Here is a 21,812-nt window from a genome sequence, read left to right on the forward strand (position 1 = left end):
AATTTGCAAGGCTTAGAAATGTAATTAGCCTGACAAGTGAATATTTCTTTTCGGAAAATGTCATGCTAGTATGTTCGTCCTTCCCTATCACTTTTCCTTGTCTGCTTTTTCATCACCATCTTTCTCAACGATAAAGCAGAATATTTTGTTTGGCAATCGACGAGTTGTAGCAATGTTGGGAAGGTATCTTGGAATGTTTTTCCGTGTCAGCTTACTTGCTTATGGTGAGAGGAATATACCTCTTTGGAGCCTTCCACGTCTCCAATTACACTTCCACCATGGATCGGATAAGTGGCCAACGTGAGCAATCTTTTTCTTATGAAATACTTTGCCGAATAGTTTGCGCAATTGCACGATTAATTATGATACAATCGCACTATAATTTCACCTCACCAAAACATGAGAACTGATGGGGCCTTTTTTTTTTTGAGGAAATTTCCTTTTTATTTGAATTTTATTTAGGGAATATTTAGCTAACATAATTTCTGATTTTTTTAAACATTACGTAGGTTGTGAAATGTGCACAAAATAGAGTGCATGCTTCATCCCATAAACACACGTGTAGAATTGTGCGGCTAGATAAATATTCCTACTAAGCCACATGCGACCTCAAACCGCAAAAATTTCCCACTAAGACCCTGTTTATTTCAATTTTTATTATAGATTCTAACCTTAGAATAAAAAACTAAGGTTGATTCTGGAAAGTTATTCGGAGAATCAAACTGGTTTTATAACTAGAATTTAAAAGCTGATCAGAAGGTGTTTTGTGGATTTTGAGTGATGATGGTCTAAGGCTGACAACAGGGTATATATATATATATATATATATATATATATATATATATATATATATATATATATATATATAATTACTAATAAAGTATATTTAAAGTGATAAAGAAGTATAACACACGTGTAAAAATGGTATATGAGAGGTGGGAGTACATACACCCGGGAGTACATACTAGTTTTCCGGACACCTATTCTATACTCCTAGGAGTATGTACTCCCACATGCAATATATCACCTAAACAAACACTTTATACTCTTTTATCATTTTTAGTATACTCTAATACTAATTCTAAGATACTCCAATATGAGTTGTATGAAAAAAAAATTCAATGTTAGCCTTTCATTTTTGCTATATACTCTTTTTTATACATAAAAGAAGTATATACGCAAATTATGATAAAAATCGTGGAATTTCACTTTAAATTTTCGTGGGATTTGTATTGTAGTATCTTATAATTACTAATAAAGTATATTTAAAGTGATAAAGAAGTATAACACACGTGTAAAAATGGTATATGAGAGGTGGGAGTACATACACCCGGGAGTACATACTAGTTTTCCTATATATATATATATATATATATATATATATATATATATATAATACCTTTTATTCATATAAAAAACTAATCTCACAATCAACTTTTTAAAAATCACAATATATAATCAATTTTTCTAAAAGTCATAGCTAAAACAAATAGACCTAAGACGCACCCACAAATTAGTACATGTAAATAAGCATAAGTTGAATTGCTGTGAGTGGAGTGATGCACCTACCAGTTGTTCATAGGCTGGTTCCAATCTCAATGCTTTAGCGATGGCAATAAGAGATAACAGAACCCGGCCCAAGAAAACTCCAATTGCCCAAAGCTAAGTTTGTATACGATTCTTTTCTTGGTGATGACATGATGTCGTTTACGTTTTTAATGGTCTTATTCATTTAAGAACAAATCTGATGATACAATTTCCAGTTGGCCAAGCTACACAGTTTTACATATGCTAAAACTAGAATCTGGGAGAAGAACCTGAAGATTGCAATGATCAATTTTGTTTTTCGAAACCATAATCATCATTTTTTATGTAACCTTTTATTATTTACAGTCAAGATAATCCTCTAGGCAGGTAAAATTTGCGAGATAAAATGCTGCTCCTAATTTTGTTTACAGCCAAGATTCAAAATGTCTTTTCCCAAGTCCAATATTATTACATATCTAAAGTCTATCTCATTCTAAGCAAGAAAAATAAATCAAAACTCTTATCTATCACAATTCACACGTGTGCCCTTCGATGACACGCAGCACGAATCTCAGCACCTCACGCCAAGGCGTTGACCACGATGGGGCTCCTGACGTAGTGGGTCCCGTCCGACCAGACGAGCCTCCCGAACACGTAGCCCATCCCGAGCTTGTCCTTCTGTGACGTCACCATCACCTTGAACTCCTTCTCCTCGCCGGCCTTGCTGAACTCCAGCACCTTCGGCTCGACGTCCATGGTGATCCCGAACGGCGCGCGCCACGACGCGCGGTACTTGGCCGGGCGCCCGACGTTCTTGAGCCGCCGCGTCACCGTCTGCGTGCCGCGCAGCGACGGCACCACGATGGACGGGTAGTTGAGGTCCTCCATTGCCGGCGCCTTGGCCGGGCAGGCGAACTTGCCGGCGCTGAGCCTTTTCAGGTCTCCCGCGGTGAACCCCATGGAGCAGAGGAAGGTGAAGTAGTCGTTGCCGGTGGCGTCGTACACAAGACCCGGGTCGATGGCGCGGTTAGGGTGCACGTTGCCGGCGCCGTAAGCGAACGCGGTCGCTTCTTTCCCGTCGTGGTCGCGCATCGGCGCCCCGGTGTTGTCCTGGGTGCGAGCCGTGGTCATGATCGCGGACCGCATCGCTGCGGGGCTCCACTCCGGGCGCGCGGCCTTGAGCAGTCCGATCACGCCGGAGATATGCGGGCACGCCATGGACGTGCCGGACAAGATTGCGTAATCGGACCGGCGATTGTCGGATGAGACCTTTGTCGGGCTGACGTACTCGGTGAAAGCGGCCAGGATGTCAACCCCCGGCGCGGCGATGTCCGGTTTCAGGACGTACGGCAGCGTTCCGCTGGGCCCGCGGGAGGAGAAGGCCGCCATGGACGGCGAGTTCTTCACGCCGACCTCCGTCTTGGATGGCGATATGTTGGCCATGGGCTTCTTCGTCGATGCCATGTAATTGTACAGCGAGACGGCCTCGCTGTAGGTGATCATGGTGGCCGGGAGCACGTGCGGGTCGGCGACGATGTCGTCGCCGTCCATCTTGTCATTGGCGAGGATCATCCCGGCGCCGCCGGCGCTGAGCACGGCCATCCCTTTGGTCACCCGCGGGATGTCCCCACCGCGGACGCACACGACGATTTTGCCCTTCACCTTGGCGGGGTCGAGAGTGCCCATTCCACAGTTGGCGGCGTCGTACGGGCTGCAGTTCGCGCGCCCGGCGTGCCTGGCATCGACTATGGGGTACAGATTGTTGGAGTGCAAGGTCGTGGACTCCAAGCTCATCCCCTTCATGTGCTCGCTATTGCCGAGGGTGACGTCGTTGGGGAAGTCCCTGTCGACGGTGCTGGCCGCGACAGTGGTGACCCATGGCGCGGCGTTGACGACGGTGTCGTCGTAGGGCCCGGAGTTGCCGGCGGAGCAGACGACTGAGAGCCCGTGGATGGTGGCGTGGAATGAGCCCAGCGTGACGGGCTCTTGGAAGAAGGAGGCGGCGTCGGCGAGGGGTGCGTCCTGGCCGAAGGAGACAGAGATTACGTCGGCGCCGTCGTGGATGGCAGCTTCGAAGCCCGCGAGGACGTCGGCCGAGGCGCACTCACCCGACCAGCACACCTTGTAGGCCGCGACGCGGGCGCGCGGCGCGCCACCCTTGGCGGTGCCGTTGGCGTAGCCGAAGAGGTTGGCGCGCGGCACGAAGCGGCCACCGGAGGTGGAGAGCGTGTGCGTGCCGTGGCCCTCCGTGTCGCGCGTCCAGTTGCCGTCCACCGCCGCCGGGTTCATCCGCAGCATGTCCTGGTTGAAGAACTTGGCGCCGATCAGCTTTCTGCACCGCGACGATCAAAACAGACATCAATAACACGAAGAAGAAACAATCGCGGAGACATAAAAAAGAAGAAAAGAAACTACTGGAATGCTCACTTGTTGCAGGGCACGGCGTATTTGACGCTGTCCGGGCAGGAGCCCTTCCAGTGCTTGGGCACCTCGCCCATGCCGTTGTCTGCGAAGCTGTTAGACTCTGGCCACACACCTTCGTCGACAGTTCGCATCACCATTATCCAAAGCTCGTGGATCAAACACATGTGAATCAATGGCGACGATGGAATTGAAATATAATGTAATATCCTTACCGCTGTCGAGGTTGGCGATGATGACGTCCTGGCCGAACTTGGCGTGCTTCCAGATGGAGTCGGGGAGGACCTGGCCATCCCGCTCCAGGTCCATGAAGTCCCACGACCGCGTCGTGTGCAGCTTCAGCATCATGCTCTCCAGCACCGCCACGACGTCAGGGTGCTCTGAGCCATCAATGGAGCATGAATCGTGGATTCTTTCCCATCTTCCTCTTTCGAGATCAAATCACGTTACATAATCACAGAACATGGATTAGCTGCGAGTTCTTCTCCTCTTACTTGCAATCTGGTTTGCTACTTCCTCCTCGAGGTGCGCCGCGAAGCCATTGATGTTCTTCGTGTAGGAGTAGAATATCGAGTTCTGCGCGATCTCCTTGCTGTTCATTCAACATGTGTTTTTTTCTTCAGGAAACAAGAATAAAAAAACAGTCGTTTCTACCATTTCACCCTAAAGGTAAAACCAGCGGGAAAAAATCAACATGAATTTGTCTTGGCAGTAAAACGGTGCCTAATTGAACAGAATTACCTGCCAAGAACTGATCCCAGGAGGTGATGGTGAGACTCCGTTGCGCGGGCATGCTCCTCCGGCGACGCATCACGGCCGTAGGCGTGTGCTCCGAGGTACACGATGTAGGACTGTAGATTAACACAGGGGATACTTGAAATCAACTACTACAATTTAGCCACAACAAACATTAGGTAGATCCTAGTTAGTTTCCCTGAATTACTATCCCAAAGCCCCGAATTCTAAAACGATTTTCAGGTACCAGAAGATCAGTCCGCCAAATTTTCGAGGAAAACAAAGAAGAGATCAGTCCGCCAGGAGCTAATGGAAAATTCACTAAAAGATCTGCGTACTCTAAACTGGACACTGAAAACTATTGTCAGTACAAAACCGAACAACAAGGAGGGGGGGGGGGGGGCTGATAAAATTGCGATGCATTGGACTGCTCGATCATTTGCTTGCCTTCTTGAATGCTAGTGCGAGATGCCACTCGGCTGCGCACAGGAGCAGTACGGCAACGAAGAGAAGCGGCCTCCTGCTCGCCATCTTGGGTGTCCTGCACCTGCACTTGTCTCCCCCATTGGCGATCTGCACTGCAGGTGTAGTAATAAGCTTCGCAGATGATTTTCGATGCAAAATTTCAGGGTCTAAATTTGGCTACCTTTGACTGCGAGCAAAAATCGGATCACCAAGAGAAAATTTCAACACCGGACTGAGCTAGTAACAATCGCAGACAATCACAGAAAATATCCGCAACAGAAAAAAAAACATCTACAACAAAGTACGAAAATGCACATTAAAAGAAATAAAGAAAGACTGCAATCACTTGATGAAAATCTATTGGGATTATTGATCTTTTTCGCGTATGAAAATGCACGTGAAAAATCTAAAAGAACTGTTCCAAAGCAAAACAGTTTTTTAGACGGTGAAAATGCACGTGAGAGGCGATTCGAGCGTCCTGGCGGGTGGACGTCCTCCCGGCGTGCACGAGAGCGTGACCGGCGGGAGCGCTCCTGCCTTGCTTGAGATGATGCGTTTTGTGGACCGACAACAGAGAGAAATCGCAAGCCCAGCAAGCAGCGGACATCAAGCGGGCGTTGTTTGCTGTCGCCCCCAATGGAGTTGGCCCGTGTCCATCAAGCAAACAATGGACCAGGCCATGGATGGACCGTTGCGGTGCAGGGATGAGGATCCCAGCCCAAGTCGTCATGGCCTGACCCAGCCCACCCAGCGACCCTTCGCATATGGAACTTGCATTGGTGATATTTTCAATCATTCGTGGTCCGACCCCTCTGGATACTAGGTTTGGGTGAGGAAGGGACGAGCGATAGAGGCGGCAGATCTAGGGTTCCAGGCGACCGCGGCGGAGATCCAACGATTTGGGGCTTCGGCGCGGAGGATTGTGTGAGCGTCTTCACGGAGAGTGGATTGTCGCTCCTTCGTCTCTGTTGTCCAAGGTACGATGAATTAGGAGCAGAGCAAGGAGATGGGGATTGGGGGTTCGTCCTATCGAGCTGGTGCTAGAGCGGATCCAGTTCAGTGGGAGGGACACCAGGGCGACCGAGGCGGTGGCAGAGATGGCGGTGACCAATGTCGTTTTGGAGGGTTCCAGTAGAGTAGAGATGGATCTCAACAGCAGGTTAGAGGTGGTGGTTCTAACGTCAACAGGGATGTGGGTTTTGGTTCTCGTAGAGAGAACATACCCAACTTTTCTAGAGAGGCCTCTGCTAATGTAAGCAAAAGAGATGCTGGTCTGTGGAGTGGCAATAGAGAAAGTGGAAGAACTTTTGGAAGGGATAACTCTAGATGCTCTGATCCTACAGATACAAACTATGATCAAGGAAGTCACAACTGGGCAGAAAAGCAAGGTAACAAGAGAAGGGCTGATGATAGAGATGGAGTGACCATTGAACAAGACCTTAGAAGCAAATTGAGGAGAGAACAAGGAGAGAGACAGCTTGTAGAGAACACTGGAAAAAGTGCTAGAGATGATGATACTGAATCTAAGCTTTATTGCTACAACTGTAACGATACTGGCCATGTCAAAGCCTACTCTGTGCTACCATTGCAAGAAGACTAGCCATAAGGCTACCACATGCCCTAAGAAGAGAGGAATGAAACTATGTGGCTTTGGCTTTCCTGGAATGGGCTTTTATAGTATACACTTCCCTCAAGCTAAGAAAGGCACAATTAAGAAAGATGTTTTGGGCATGATGACTATAGAAAGAGGAAATGCTAATGTGGAGATCATTGACTAGGAGATGATGCATCTTTTTAGAGGCAAAAAGAGTTGGAAAATCAGACAGGTTTCTGATAAAGAGTTCATGATCACTTTCCCTGATGAAGATACGAGATATCAGTTGACTAGATTTGCTAGTTTTGAGTTTCAAATTGTTGGTAAAGAGATTGTGAAAGCCAAAGTGCTTCCCACAGAAATGTCTGCTGAATCTTCTAGTATGCTTGAAGTGGTTTGGGTGAAGGCTGCTGGAATCCCATCCTTGGCTAGATCAGAAGAGACATTTACTAAAATTGCATATTTAGCTAGAGATCCTGAAACGATTGATGAAAAATCTTTGAAGGGACGTGATCCAGTAAGGAATAAATTGTTTTGTAGAGATTCCTCAAAGATTAAAGGTGATACTGAAGTTTTTATCAATGGAGAAGGTCATAAAATCTCTTGGTATGTGGAGGCAGCTGGTAAAGATAGGCCACCCCTCACCGATACTTCTTCATCAAAATTTGATAGACATAAAGAAGATGATAAGGAAGAGGATGGAGATGATTTTGATGGAGCTTCTGATGGTAGTCATGATCCTGGTTTTGCCCAACTTGTGCATATGCATCAACAGGGTGAGCTTGCAGGTAAACAAGATGGAGGAGGCCCCAATACAAGGCAAAAACAGCATGCCATGGAGAATGACCCTTCACAGGGGCCATCAGCCCTTCAGAAAGATTAACCAAGAGTGGGCCTGTAGGTCGTCCCCCACTTGCAGCGAAGTGACCGACATTTGTACCAGTCAAGTGGTGGCCGCCTGATACGCTGGTGCAAGTGGTGATCACCTGACACACTTGTACAGTGTGGCGTCGGAATAGACAACCAACCGCTAGAACAACCGTCTCACCAGCCATAACAATGATTTACGGGGTTGTCCCTATGCCCTATGGTACAGTAAAGAACATGTATCTCTACCAGCCTCATATGGACATAATTGTACCTTTACACTCTGAATATCAGTATAAATACAGACCCTTGACCACTAAGCCAAGCGGGGCATATTTTCCTGAAAACTCATGGTATTCTATTCATCTCCATTTGTCCTTAAAGCTCGAGTTATTCCTATGAATTGGCTCTCACCGCACTTTGTTCATGGAAGGCATTTCACCAACTGATGCGTACATTTGTTTCCTTGTTCTGCTAATTGATCAAGAAGAGCATTGCAGTTGTGGAGTTGCATCTATGATATTCATGTGCCATTTAGGGCCAGTTTGATAAAGCTCTAACTCCAAGAATTTTTAGAGTTGATCATTCCTAGCTCCAAATTTTTTTGGAACGGGAGGTGTGGGCAGTTTAAGGGTTTCGTTGTTGAGACATTTTATTCTTATTTTGAATTAAAAATAAATATTTAAAATAACGTTATTTTACTCTACAACCTCTAAATCATATATGAATCTCCAAACAGGGTCTTAGACCTTAGGGTTGCGCCACTTGTGTGCCTCAAAATTTCGTCGATTACCTAAAATCTTTTAATGAATTTGAGGTCTTTTTTTACCCTAACTAGATTCCTTTTTCAGGTTGCTGTAAGCCTGAAAAAGACCTTACCCACGGGACGGTGCAATAGGGATTGGACAGATGGATTCCCTCACAAGTTAGTCCTTTTCTCACCTTTCTGATTTACATGTTTACATGAATCCTCATTGTGCCTCTTTGACTATCGGAATCTCACACCAATATATATGTTGTATAATGACATTACAGGCTCTTGGTGGTGAACTTGTGCGGGAGCCTAATTTGCTCCAAGCAAGCTGTAGTCTCACGTGTATTCAAGGAAATATTCGACTTTCGCACTTGCACGAATCATCTGGTGGTGATTGGCACTGCTGCGCTGCTTGCCAATTGCCATCATACTTGCACTCTACTAATTCTCAGAATTCCGGAGTAGAGCATGGAGCACTTAGCGCATCAATTATGACAAATGTTCCCTGCTCTTTAACAAGAACCATGGAGGTTGCGAGAACAAGGCTGGGAGTGCAAACGGTTACTTTTAAAGCAGAATATTTGAGAGTTTCATGTTATCGTAATCCCATCGGCGTGTGGGGAGCGGCACAACGCACTAGGCAAGTGCTTCGATATTAAGACAATATTACAAAGGGGAAAATTGCATATATCATCCTAAATGTCAGTAAGTGCACATACACCCACAAGTTACATTTCACATCTCATCTCTCTTCTCCTGTAGCTAAATCAAGGTTTGCGCGCTGAGTACCCTACTCAAACCGGAACCCCAAACCCCTATACCAATTTCAATCATCTTTACGTCTCAATATTTGAAGATATCATAACCAACTTTTAAAAGTTCGGCTGCATAAGACCCAGAAGAGCACTGATATGTCTTAGAAAAGATTCAATGATCCTGAAAAGGGAATAACCAGATGGATAGAAAGCAGATCATGTAGTTCACAACCTTTGCTTAGTTTACCATCTATCTAAGGTTTGACAAAGCGGATTTGACTAAGGTGTAAACGATACTCTATTAATAACCAGAGGCATATATCATTTGATCCCAGCATAAGGTAAGTTGTTGTTCCCACTCAACCGTTGCAGCACAAGAGCATAATGTCCTATTCCCATCCCACCGTGGCAGCATCAGAGCATCAGTTACTACTCCCACTCCACTGTTGCAGGTGGTTTTGGTGTTATGTCCAAGCAAACACGGTTAACGCCCCGCACGTTATTGCAGATCTTACTGACCACATCTACCAGGAATTCATGGCCAAAATAATACCTGAAATTTTGAAAATAATGGCACAGGATGAGAAAATATGCAGGATACAGTGAACTGTTTAAAGACTTATTAATAGATTATTGCTTAACAGAAGCATTATGACAGCACAACAGAAAATTAATTCGAGATAATATGAGAGAACACAATTCTGTAGGTTCCAACAATTTGCAGGGTACAAAGTAAAATGCTATATTAAAGACTGGACATATACAACGGCCACCACATGGGCAATTATTAAATAAATAAATAACCTAGTACACACTATATGCTAAAAATACGTGACTGAGATGCACTATATAAGAGATCACCAATTGCACTTTGCAGTTAGCACATAAATAAGATGGCTTGGAATAAGAAAATGCAAATTGTTAATCCTACACTAATTACCAGGGATGAATTTTGGGTGGGGCAAGAAAAGAAAAGACAAACCACCAAAGGAATGAAGGTAAAAACTTAAATGCTTCATCCGAACCACTAGTATTTGCTAGGTATTCTACAAATTACCTCATGAATGAGATCAAATTATTTGTTCCCGGGCTCTCTATAATGATAAGAATACAAAAGATTAACTGCTGCAGCAAAGCAAACTTATCTGTATGACTGCAACAAAATATTGCACCAGAGTACAACTGTACCTAAAGTTTGCAAAAAAAGAGTGAAACAGAGCTGGAACATTAGTACTACATACCAATCTGCAGTCATGCCATCCTCACTGGTGATTGCCCTTAGAGCAACAGGGTTGGAATGAGTTCTCTGGTCACCCTGAACCCCAACTGTTTGAACAGGCAAGAACACAGCAAAAGCTTGCCAAATTTCATCATAGAGGCCTGCATCTTTAATAGCTTGAACAAATATCTCATCCACCTGAAAGAAATAAATAGAGAAATCGCCACTTAACATAATGTATCAAAGATGCTCTAGCAAAATTTCAACAATTCCGAAAGCTTGAACCTGACGAAGAACCTCCAGAGCATTGCCTTCTGTAACATCACCTAGAATGCGTACAGCAAGACCAGGCCCAGGAAATGGGTGTCGCTTTAAAAATGAATCTGGGACATTCAAAATACTTCCCAACTTCCGCACCTTATGGAAGCCATACAAACATAGCAAATTTGTGAATAAGAACTTCATTCTTCAATATTTAAGACAATAAATATTTCATGGTTTCTTTCATTATACGACACCAGATCATGCATTCAACTACGAAAAAACATTAAGAATTATATTACATAAACTGATGTAGATTGGCACCTCATCCTTAAATAGGAGCTTGAGTGGTTCGATGAGCTTTAACTTCATATCTTTTGGAAGGCCACCAACATTGTGATGGCTTTTGATAGTGTGGGAATGTGTCCTTCCACTACCAGGAGGTGGGCATGATTCAATTACATCAGGGTACAATGTTCCTTGAACTAAATATTCAGGCCTTTTCCCGACCTTCTGTTCTAGCTTGTGAGCAAAATCATCAAAGACAGCTATGAATTCCCTGCCAATAATCTTTCTTTTTTTCTCTGGGTCTGTGACACCCTTTAACTTACTAAGAAATTGCTCTGAGGCATCAAGACATGTGACTGGCAGTTGCAAGTCACTTTCAAAGGTTGACATTACTCGTTCTCCCTCCTTATATCTGCAAATGAGGTCCCATGTTAGTTTCATTACTCATTGATTCGAAATAAGCACATGTTCTATTAAAAAACTAACAGAAATAAAATAGTATAATATTACCTTAATAGACCATTGTCAACAAAAATACAGTGAAGTCTATCTCCTATTGCCTTGTGAACCAGAGTGGCCGCAACTGTTGAATCAACTCCGCCTGATAAAGCACAAATAACATGTTCATCAGGGCCAACCATGCTTTGGATGGTCTTGATTTCTTCATCCAGCACATCTTGCATCTTCCAGTCAGCTTTTATCCCACAAATATCAAAGAGAAAGCGGTGCAGCGTTTCCATTCCTTGAGGTGAATGTGTAACCTTGCATATCATGACATTGAAGAGCTCAAACAATCATGTCATGGCATCAACTGATTTGCATATTGACCAAATGAGGTGATACAATAAGAGCAAAATCAATGGAATAAACATATTATCAACAGTAACAATGCTTTAAAAAAAGTGCTATCCCTTAGTTGTTTTACTATCTATACAAGCAGAACTTCCACGAAGTTTCATCTTGTCCATCTCTAAATCAACTCAAAGCATAATTTAGAAAGCAAGTCCATCTATTTCACTTAAAAATAAGCAAATGTTGTGACCAATATCAACAGAAAATAATTCAAATGAACAGCAATAACCACATAGCATGACCTATTCCTCAGTACTCCTTTCCAACCCAATCGGTAGCTCAATTTTAGAAAGCAGGTCATTTATTTGATTATTTCACCAAGAGAAAGAGAAGACGGACAACTCTTAACACCAAATCCAAATTTAAACTGAACAATGTTATAATACAAAGCGCGTGGTAAAGGCGCTTAACCGTGAAGCCACGCTAGGAAGAAAACGAAGGGCATCCGTTCGCGATCGGGTGGTTACGGATTCTCCTCAGACAAGGGTTCCTTCTCTTGGCGAGGGTTGTCCGATCGGGATAGGCCAGCTACGAGTCCCGCTACTGTATTCGTCTCACGTGCGTTCTCGAAGCCTGGAGAAGATGCCAGATATCACGGCCAATTACCTCAAAACATGGGTGCTCGTGTTCCATCTGATTCCCCAAATCAGCCGAGGGATCCCATCTGGTTCCCCATGTCACGAATCGAACTGAATACTCAAGCGATTGGATCTGGTTTTCCAAGCCACAAATTCATCCGCGGTACGTACCCGTGCACCCGGTTCAGGATTCATCTATAGAGTGAAGATGCAAAGGGCGCGAGATTGATCGGGGGTGGAGAGACCCAACAGCATCGGTGGCTGTATGCGACAGACGGTTACGCCAGCAGGAGATCTTGTTGTGGGCTCCTTAGTCTGCATCCACCAGAGCTCTAGCTCCTCGCGCTTCTACCTTCCGGTAATGCCAAGCAAGATAATTCTCCTTTCTTCCCCTTGTAATATATTTATATATCCCTATTCGAGTTGGAAGGTACTCAAATCAGTAACGACTTCGATGCTTGTAGTCGGCGAGGCTTCGATGCTTGTAGTCAGATGTGTGGTGACATTGTTGTGTTACGATGGCAGCGGATGGTGTTGTGGGCTCGTCAAGCTACATGTACCAAAGATCAGTTTGCCCGCGCTTTTACCTTCCGATGATGCTAAGTTGGGGAGATAGCTCTGGCCAATTAGCCGTTGCATCCATGCTGATTACTGAGTACCCTGAAGATCAATGTAAGTAATGAACAAGATTATATAAAGTTTTTGCGTCACCCTAAAGATTTACAAAAAATATTTGGCTTCATTTAACCTATTCAATTATGCTCACCTTAAAGGAGAGGCAAGCACAACACCCCCAACTTTTAAACGACTGAACTTGCCAAAAAGCACTCACAAGAAAACTTTAGTCAAAAACGAGATTCCTGGATTATCTTACTTCAGCTTGTAGTACTACGTATAATTACCCATCGTATGAAAATCAATGTGAGAAGGAACAATTTGTATGCAACCCTACTTTATTTTGATACAAAGGTCATATGAGAAAACATGTAATACTGATTTCTTTATACAAAGAACAAAGAATTTTATTTGACTATCCAATAGTAGGATGTAAAGCTATCTGTTTGCAAAAAAACAACTAAACAAATATCAATACCATCTCAATTCTATAATCTAAATTCAAGAATCTGAATTATTAACTGTTTATTTTTAGAAATCTGGTAGAATGTATTTTTTTCTGCTCATTAGATACGAATATAATATTATAATTTCCTTACTTTTTTACAATCAAGCCATTAATGGGTGCAGGTACAATTTATGTGGGCATCTAAAGTCGAAGTGCATAGTCTCGCTGCTTCTGTAGCTTAAGCTTCTAGATAGAGTACAAGCGTATATATCAAGTTGCAACTTATTTCTGCTAGCTCAACTGTAGAGTGAAGCTTCATCTAGGAGACTGTGAACTCACCTAGACATTGTTAATTCAGTCGTCATTTGCAGTTGCCTGTTGGTACTTTGTACTACCAGTCTACGAGATCATGCTGCAGAATGTGTGTGCATGGGAAAAGGAAGATGAGAGGTAGAGAGTGCATGACTTGCTTGGGGGTCAGAGATAGCTAGGATCTCTCTGTGCTGGATTCATGGTTACAATAGGTATTTGAACAAATTTGCAAATAGCACATTTATATGTATATATTAAATGATTGCAAATAAATATTCGAACAATTAACATTCTAGGATAACACAACAGAAGTTGGAATGTGTTAAACGGGGGTCATACAACGCGCCAATTGGTGTGCCATATTTCTAGTCAACAACAATCTCTGTACACCTTCCCACAATTTTACCAACGAAAAATAAGCTCTCTTTTTCAAGAACCGTGAACAAACGAAAGCAAACTTGTAATTTAACTGATAATTCATCACAAGAATCGTAACGGTTTATACCTCGGGGTGGTACTGGAGCCCATAGAAGCGCTTCTCCCGGTTCTCGATGGCGGCGATGGCGCCCTGCACGCTGCGGGCGACAACCTCGAACCCCTCCGGCAGCCTGACCACCTCGTCGCCGTGGCTCATCCACACCGTCTGCCGCTTCCCCATCTCCGCTTCCCCCTCCCCGTACAGCGCGGAGGACGGCGCCGTCATCTCGACGTCCATCTTCCCGTACTCCTGCCGCTCGCCGGGCTCGACGGCGCCGCCGAGAGATTGCACGAGGAGCTGCATCCCGTAGCAGACGCCAAGCACGTGCGCGCCGGCGTCGGTGGCGAAGTCGAGGAATCCCTCGGGAAAGGACGGCGCGCCGGGGGCGTGGACGGAATGGGGACCGCCAGAGAGTACGACGGCGCGCGGGCGGAGTCCCTCGAGGGACGAGAGTGGCGCCGTGCCGGAGACGCAGAGGGAGAGGACACCCAGCTGCCGGACGCGGCGGGTGATGAGGTGGGTGTACTGCGAGCCGAAGTCGAGGATGAGGACCAGGTTCTCTCCGGCGCCGGCGGAGGCCGGGAGCGTGGCGGCGGAGGCGGCGGCGGTGGAGCCCATGGCGGCGGAGGCAGCGGGGAGGAGGGGATTAGGGTTTTGCAGTTGGGTTGGGGTTTAGGAAATTGTAAAAATAGACAATATACGCAGACTTATTTGTAAAAATAAATAATATATTGAGTATTTATAAATCTAACATTTGTATTTGACACTAAAGTCTGAAAACTGATTTTGGTATCTTAAACACCAAAAGCTAACCAGAAGCCCATTATTCAAATTAAATTAAAAAGATAATATCACATAAAATAATAAAAAATACATATAAATAGAGCATTACAAATGCTTAATACTAATACGAGAATAAAGGTTTTGTATATGTTGAATTATTTTTATTCAAATTAAATTTAAAAGAGAATATCACATGAAATGATAAAAATACATATAAATGAAATATTATAAAGAAATTTACTTTTTCACCAAATAACATAGGATTGAAAATATTTTTATAAATTAGTACATCACTTGAGAAGAATTAGTGAATTTTTTTAGATTTTTGAGAATTTATTTGAGGTATTAAATATTACTAGAATTTATAAAGGTTGGTTTATTTGGAGAATTTTAATTTAATATTGGCTTAGGCTTTTTATCAAAGCAATTAAAATGGGTTGCTAGTGATCTCTAATTTTCTCGTGAAAATGTTTAGAATTTTTAAACTATTTTTTACTTAAAAAATGATGAGTTAAATAAAAAACTTGCATTTTTTATGTGCTTCAGCTTCCTAGCTTCTCGCTGGCTTGGAGCGAGACAGAGCGCGTATTCGGCAACTGAGGTACTGAATACGATGAATAATGCCGTATTCGACACCTCAGTTGCTGAAAAAGGTGGGACTGTCCGGTTTTCGTATCGAAATCAGGCTTTCAGATTTTGAGATATCGAAAATAAATACTAGATTTACAAATATATCAATTTATTATCTATTTTAATAAACACGCCTGTATATATTATCTATTTTTACATTTCAGCCAGGAAGGCAGAGGTTTCACGGGTATTCAATATTGGGTCAGTTTTTATATATATATATCTGGAGTTGTTTGGAAACCAGTTACGTATCTGTTCTCGGAAAATCTCGTTTGGGTGTCTGTTGGAAACTTGCATAACTGGATAAAGCAGTTAGCTTTCGGAACCTCGTGGAGATTCAAAGGTTCGGTGGGGAACAAATCTAGTGGGAAACTGTGCTCGGATATTAATGCTACGCCTATTTTCGGTTATAGTACCAGCCCTTTTATAGATTGTATACAACAATTCTCCGATACAATTTATAATATTACCTCTTTAATTATCATATTCTCGGAATATTCATAGGTAATTTGGTATATTTCTAAATACAATCAACCTATTTATAATTCTGCTATTAATTGCCTTCTATTGCCAGGAACAGTCATCCTTAGCTCGGGCTCCCGAAGGCACACGCTCTGCAATGCACCTGGCCTCTCTTCGGTCGTCCTTCCGGTAGCACCAAGCGAAAGCTTCGAATGTCCTCTGAAGGCCCAACGATAGCTTCGCCTGTGACGATACTTTCGGCATCAATTTAGTTGACTCCCTCACGACACCGAGTGAAGTCCCTCGGTCTAGACCCGAAGGCCTAGTGTAGGCTTTGCCTATTCCCTCTAGTGGATTTGATCCCACAGTTCCGATCTACCGAAGAGTACCTTCGAAGTGTCGAATGATTTTTGCATCATGATGAGACGACAACAAAGCTTTATCAGTAAAGTGGCCACAGAGGTCTTCGACCCGATATCCCAAAGGGGGCCCGTGAGACCATTCCCCAACAGCAGCCCCCCACGGGCGAGGTTCCTCTTCAATGGGCCAAACCCGTGAATCAGATGGTATCACCAAACGTCGTCCCCTTTGGTCCGTTGAAGGCATCGCCCTATTTGATTCACCTTCGGCAAAGCAGCCCTCCTTGCACACTCGAAGGGTCTGCTTTTCCATTAATGTTGGTTTCTGTTAAGACAGTTGGACTTTCGAGGTGACGTTTACCACTTACTCGGCCTTATTGTCATTTAATAGACTGTTAGATTTTAAGGGAGCCAATTACCACTTACTTCGCCTAGCTGCCATTTAATAGACGGTTTGATTTTCAATGCACACCTTTTCAATTGCCCTCACTATTTTAATCACCATATATAACTTATCCTCTGGTTCATTTTTACCTCACCTATTCAAAACTGCCTGCACAACTCTTACACTCTGTACGAAGGTGTCCACAACCCTCTGCATTCTTAACTCCTCAGACCCAACAGCAGGCAGTACAATCCGATGGCTCTGAGGAGCAAAACCGGCAAGCTGAAGACATACTGGAACGAAAAATCGAAGGTCAATGAGACAGTCTTGGCCGGTCTTAAAAAAGGGGGTCTGATAGGTGATGTGATGAACGTCAGGCTTCCAAGAGATCAAGAAACCCCGTTACCCGAAGATGATGAGGCAATTATCTTCGTGGACTATTTCAAAGTCAAACTTCGCCTACCTTGCATCGAGATGGGGGTGAAGGTCCTTAAATTTTTTGAGATATATCTCCATCAGTTGATGCCAAACGCTATCATTCGACTCAGCCTCTTCGCTTGGGCGCCGACATCTGAAGGAGCAAAGGCTTCAACTAGAGCCTTCGTTGCCGCCCACCAGCTACATCACTAGCCAAAGTCGGTCTTCGTCGACAACGTGCAGAGCGAAGCCCACTATGGCTGCGCGAATTTCACCTACCGAGCAGGTTTGACTACACCTGTCATTGCTTACAAGAACAAATGGTCAAAGAACTGGACACAATGGTGGTTCTACCATAAGGTAGATAAATGTAGTGTTTGGTTGAGAGGATCGGGGTGGATGGGATGGCCCCGTCTAGGATTTTGGGCTCAATCCAGTGCTTGGTTTGGTGGATGGGTGCAGATGAGTTCGTCCGACTGAAGCGAATATTCGCTCATATCTCGGATGATCCGATCCCTCCAAATTACTCGGACGAGACCATCCAACTTGCTCCTCACCCCTCGACTCCGCGTTCCTCTCACCTCCCGTGACTCTCTCGACTACCTCTCCCGTGACTCCACCCCTCCGCCTGCTCCCCTCCTTCGGCGACGCCAAAAGCGCCACGTCCATGGAGGTAGTCGTTGCTATTTTGTCGTCTCTGTCGCGAATCTATCTCTGAGCGGACCTCTTGGCGCAAAGATTCAGTCGGAGAAGTCCGGCGACGGTAGATCAAAACTCACACTAAAATTGGAGAAGAAGGGAGGCGGACGGCCCGATTGCTTTGGTGGAGAGGAAGAGAGAGGGGAGAGGAAGAAGATAGAGGCCTCGGCGGCTTAAACAGAGTCCGGGCGAAGGTGATCAACGACGGAAATGGCTCCCTCTTCGGCTCGGGATGGGTGAATAACGGCGGCGACCAACATCACGAGCCTGGAGCGCGTGGACCTCGCAGCAGACTCGGTCTCTGCGGTGGCAATGAAGCTGCCCTCCATCTTGGGGTAGTGGTGCTTTGAGAAGCTAGCTAGTTGTTGTTGTGTGTACAGTGTACGTGTTTGTTCAAACTTTTTATTTAACTCTTGATTTTATCTGTGAGTATAAGAGTGGTCTAAAAATTCTATACATTTTTATGAACAAAACTAGAGCTCACTAGCAATCCGTTTTCATTGGTTTGATACAAAAATTCTAACCAATATTTAATTAAAATTCTCCAAGAAACCTACTTTTATAATTTCTATCAATTTTTAATGCCTCAAAATAAATTTCTAAAAATCTGGAAAAATTCACTAATATTCTTCTCATGTGATGTACTAATTTATAAAAATATTTAGAACCCTAGATTACTTGGTCAAAAAGTGAGTTTCTTTGTAATGCTCTATGTATATATATTTTTATCATTTCATGTGATATTCTCGTTTTAATTCAATTTGAATTCAAACTAATTCAAGCATACACAAATTCATCAAAATGTTGCACAATCAAGGGGTAAGTTCACCAAAAGATCGTCATAACCCACTCAGTTCATCCAATCCATCCAACCAAACAGAAAATTGACTCATCATATCCACTCTCATCCCACCAACCAAACAGAAAAATAACTCATCTCATCCATCCAACCAAATAGAAAATTTGTTCATTACATCCTCAAAAACAGGAATGGCCATATCCCCACCTAACCTCACCCTCCAACCAAACGTGCCCAAAAAGGATTTTCTTGTATCGAAGGTCGAGGACTACAAAAGTAATCGCACCCCAGACGTAGCAATAAGGGGCCCCCAGCGGGAGGCCTTCAAAGTGTTTACGAGATGTGCGAAATACCTTAGCACTCGTGACCTCGTGGAAGAGTTCATTGCCGCAAGCGTGTGGCCACTTAGCGAAGGGTGTACCATTTCATCCTTCGATCCGAAAGGGCCACAAGGACTTTGCTGTCCCCAGTTTGATTTTGTAGGAAAACCATGTATCAACCCTTGTCTAAATTTCATTGGCCTTTGATTATTATATTTTTATACATTTTTTATTTTCTCTTATTCATTTGTGCTTCAGAATAGCCGTAATGGTAGCTGAGGTAGGGGCCGAAGCCCACCTCCTCCTAGAAAAGTTATCGTGGTCGAAGGACAAGCCTATGTCAAATAGTCCCTCGACTGCCGAATCAATCGAATCTTTGAGATCTAAGGCCTCCTCTATGAAGACAGACCAACAACCATAGGTCTCTCAATCGGAAATGCCAAAAAGGGGAAGGAAGCCGAAGGCAATGAAAAAAAGAAGGGTGGAGACCCTTCAGCCCGCGGGAACCCTCTGGCCCGCGGTAAGAGGCGTAAAGTTGATGGACCAAAGAATGTTGTTCGCTAAAATGTGGATTACCTCCTCGACACCATAATTATGACACCTCTTTAGCAAGCGGTCCCTATGGACCTGAAAGAGTTGTCCATTGCCTCCCCACCACGCACCACGACCACTGTGCCAGTTGTGCTCGCTCCCTTTTTCGACACTGACAATGAAGACTTGCGAGAAGCCGAGTGTCAGGATAGTGAGCCAGTCGAATATGCTAGCCCGATGGATTCGGGATGCGAGTCATCCAGCGCCTCCAGCTCGCACTTCGACTCCTCCGAAAGTTGACTTGCTGCAAAGAGCGAAGAGGGGGAAGATATCCGCCGCACCCCCGCCATGGAACCTCTAGTGATGCCAAGGTTATTAATGCCGAAGCTCTGCAATTAAACTCATTTGAACTGAGCACCAAAGAGGTGAAGGATGCACATATCCGACAGCTTCGTCCTCCCAGAGCTCGAGATACAACTCTCTCAAAAATTGGCCTTCGACCTTCTGGGTGCCTTCGATCTAGTGAGCACAAAGGTATTTTGACTTATTCTCAAGCCCCGCTTCGAATAGATTTTTTGATGTTTTATGCTCCGCAGGGTATGCTTGTCTCGCGCAGCCTACATAAATGCGTGGAGCAATTCGAAGCTCTTGAGAAAGCTGCTAAGGAGATGAGAGTTTTGTTGCTTTAAAGAGCTGAAAAAGCTGAGGCCAAGCAAAAATAATTTCTCCAGTGGATGAAGGATGTCGCTTTGAGATCACAAGAGCTAAAGGAAAGAGGTGGATGCCCTTCACTTGAGTACTCAAGGTCTAAAATAGGAGGTGATCATCCTTCGTAAATGTGCAGAGGCATCCGAAGTGAATGTATCTAAATTCCAAACGAATAACCAATGCCTAACTAAATCATTGAGCGGAACGAAGCAATTTGCTTACGATGCCATCCAGGAGCAAATACAGGTTCTAGACCTGAAGGCAATCATGGCTAGTGGAGCTATCAGCAAGACTATTGAAGATCTGAGTGCTTGGGTCGTACCATCAACCCTTGACCAAGTTGGACTGGATGGCCTGCTCGGGTGGATTGCAGAATCTTCTGGAAGGCTTCAACAAGTGACTCACCTATATGGTGACTTTTGTGCCATGATCTCAGGCCAGAGCCTTATCCATTCCCTAGAGCTGACAGGTTGTGGTCACAACAAGACTCTCTAGAGCCCCTCATTCTGCTATCCACTGAATATGTCCACCAAGGTGGTGATGAAGGCATCAAAGGCCTCTACCAGGTCCTTTACCAGCAACTTCTGGTGCAAGCACGGGCATGGCCTCATCCTTCAGGAGGCGAAGAACGACCACTGCAAAGTAAGTAACTCCTCGCTATGCACGAGCATCATCATCATCATCATCATCATTATTATTATTAAATTTGACTTGATTTTGCTGTAGGCTGCTACAAAGGCCATGAATGCTTCAGCCATCGCAGGAACCTCTGCGCATCCCGCTTCAGCGCCTGACCCTTCGTAAGCGGCTAATGAAGCGCAAGATGTAGGTCCAGTGCAGGTGTGAGCGAAGGGTTATTTTGCTATCATTAAACATTCGATGCTATTCAAAACCTGTGTAATATGTCTTAATTTCTTCTCGAAACATTTTGACAATCCTCGCCTCCTGCGTAGGTCCTACCTTCAGACTCTATGTAGGTAGCCGAAGATGTCATACCCTTGACTATGATGTCCGATAACTTCTACATGTCATGGGCTTGGTGGGACTCTTTTCATCATCGCCATCCTGATATACGATTTGACGAGTATTGGCGAGTGAAGGCAAGAATCTATGACACGAGGAATGCTGATTTGAAAGCGTTTTGGGAGTCTTTTCATCCTTTGGACTTAGAGACCCAAAAAGTTAATAAGGAAATTCGTAGGATAGAGCGCAGAGATTTTGGCCCTCCTATGGGGCTTCTTGAGCCAAAGTCTGAGCTAATCGATGAGGCGCATGGCTCAACTTTGCCTTTTCATTTTTGTTACCTGCAAAGGCTTCATCCTTCGCCAGGAGTTATATCTGCCGAAGGCGACAGTGTTCAACCTATGTCTTCTCTCGACACTTCTTTAGATAGTTATGTCGATCCTCCGCTGGACCTGACAAATTCTTTTCCTACAAGGCGGGGTATTGCTTTCCAACTTGGTCGCAGCCAAATGTATAAAGACTTTGTAGACTCTGACATTAATGAATTTGCAGAATGAGCTTTGGTTATTCTTTGTTGCATTCCTCCA

At 44.3% G+C, this 21,812-nt stretch overlaps 2 protein-coding genes across 2 annotated transcripts; both read right to left on the minus strand.

Moving 5' to 3' along the window:
* Positions 1-1,935: 1,935 nt before the first annotated feature.
* LOC133894781 (subtilisin-like protease SBT5.3) lies at positions 1,936-5,214 on the minus strand. Its single transcript, XM_062334944.1, has 6 exons — positions 5,131-5,214; positions 4,690-4,799; positions 4,443-4,540; positions 4,164-4,328; positions 3,955-4,063; positions 1,936-3,859 (listed from the first exon to the last, which is right to left on the minus strand). The coding sequence occupies exons 1-6, from the start codon at positions 5,212-5,214 to the stop codon at positions 2,107-2,109; spliced, it is 2,319 nt and encodes a 772-aa protein (XP_062190928.1). The 3' UTR covers positions 1,936-2,106.
* Positions 5,215-9,294: 4,080 nt separating this feature from the next.
* LOC133895562 (uncharacterized) lies at positions 9,295-14,841 on the minus strand. Its single transcript, XM_062335976.1, has 6 exons — positions 14,197-14,841; positions 11,397-11,647; positions 10,923-11,298; positions 10,623-10,754; positions 10,360-10,535; positions 9,295-9,671 (listed from the first exon to the last, which is right to left on the minus strand). Exons 1-6 carry the CDS (start codon positions 14,785-14,787, stop codon positions 9,548-9,550), a joined length of 1,650 nt encoding a protein of 549 aa, XP_062191960.1. The 5' UTR covers positions 14,788-14,841; the 3' UTR covers positions 9,295-9,547.
* Positions 14,842-21,812: the final 6,971 nt, after the last annotated feature.

The sequence above is a fragment of the Phragmites australis genome, chromosome 16 (genome assembly GCF_958298935.1).
Source record: "Phragmites australis chromosome 16, lpPhrAust1.1, whole genome shotgun sequence".
Taxonomy (NCBI): domain Eukaryota; kingdom Viridiplantae; phylum Streptophyta; class Magnoliopsida; order Poales; family Poaceae; genus Phragmites; species Phragmites australis.

Excerpts from the sequence above, each read along its gene's own strand:
- LOC133895562 (XM_062335976.1), bottom strand. The coding sequence starts at position 14,787 with ATGGGCTCCACCGCCGCCGCCTCCGCCGCCACGCTCCCGGCCTCCGCC. Across the intron at positions 11,648-14,196 it reads GGCTCCAGTACCACCCCGAG|GTTACACATTCACCTCAAGG; the intron begins GTATAAACCGTT and ends ATGATATGCAAG. Across the intron at positions 9,672-10,359 it reads GATGGCATGACTGCAGATTG|GTATTATTTTGGCCATGAAT; the intron begins GTATGTAGTACT and ends TCAAAATTTCAG.
- LOC133894781 (XM_062334944.1), bottom strand. The coding sequence starts at position 5,214 with ATGGCGAGCAGGAGGCCGCTTCTCTTCGTTGCCGTACTGCTCCTGTGC. Across the intron at positions 4,064-4,163 it reads CATCGCCAACCTCGACAGCG|GTGTGTGGCCAGAGTCTAAC; the intron begins GTAAGGATATTA and ends CTGTCGACGAAG. Across the intron at positions 3,860-3,954 it reads TACGCCGTGCCCTGCAACAA|AAAGCTGATCGGCGCCAAGT; the intron begins GTGAGCATTCCA and ends GTCGCGGTGCAG.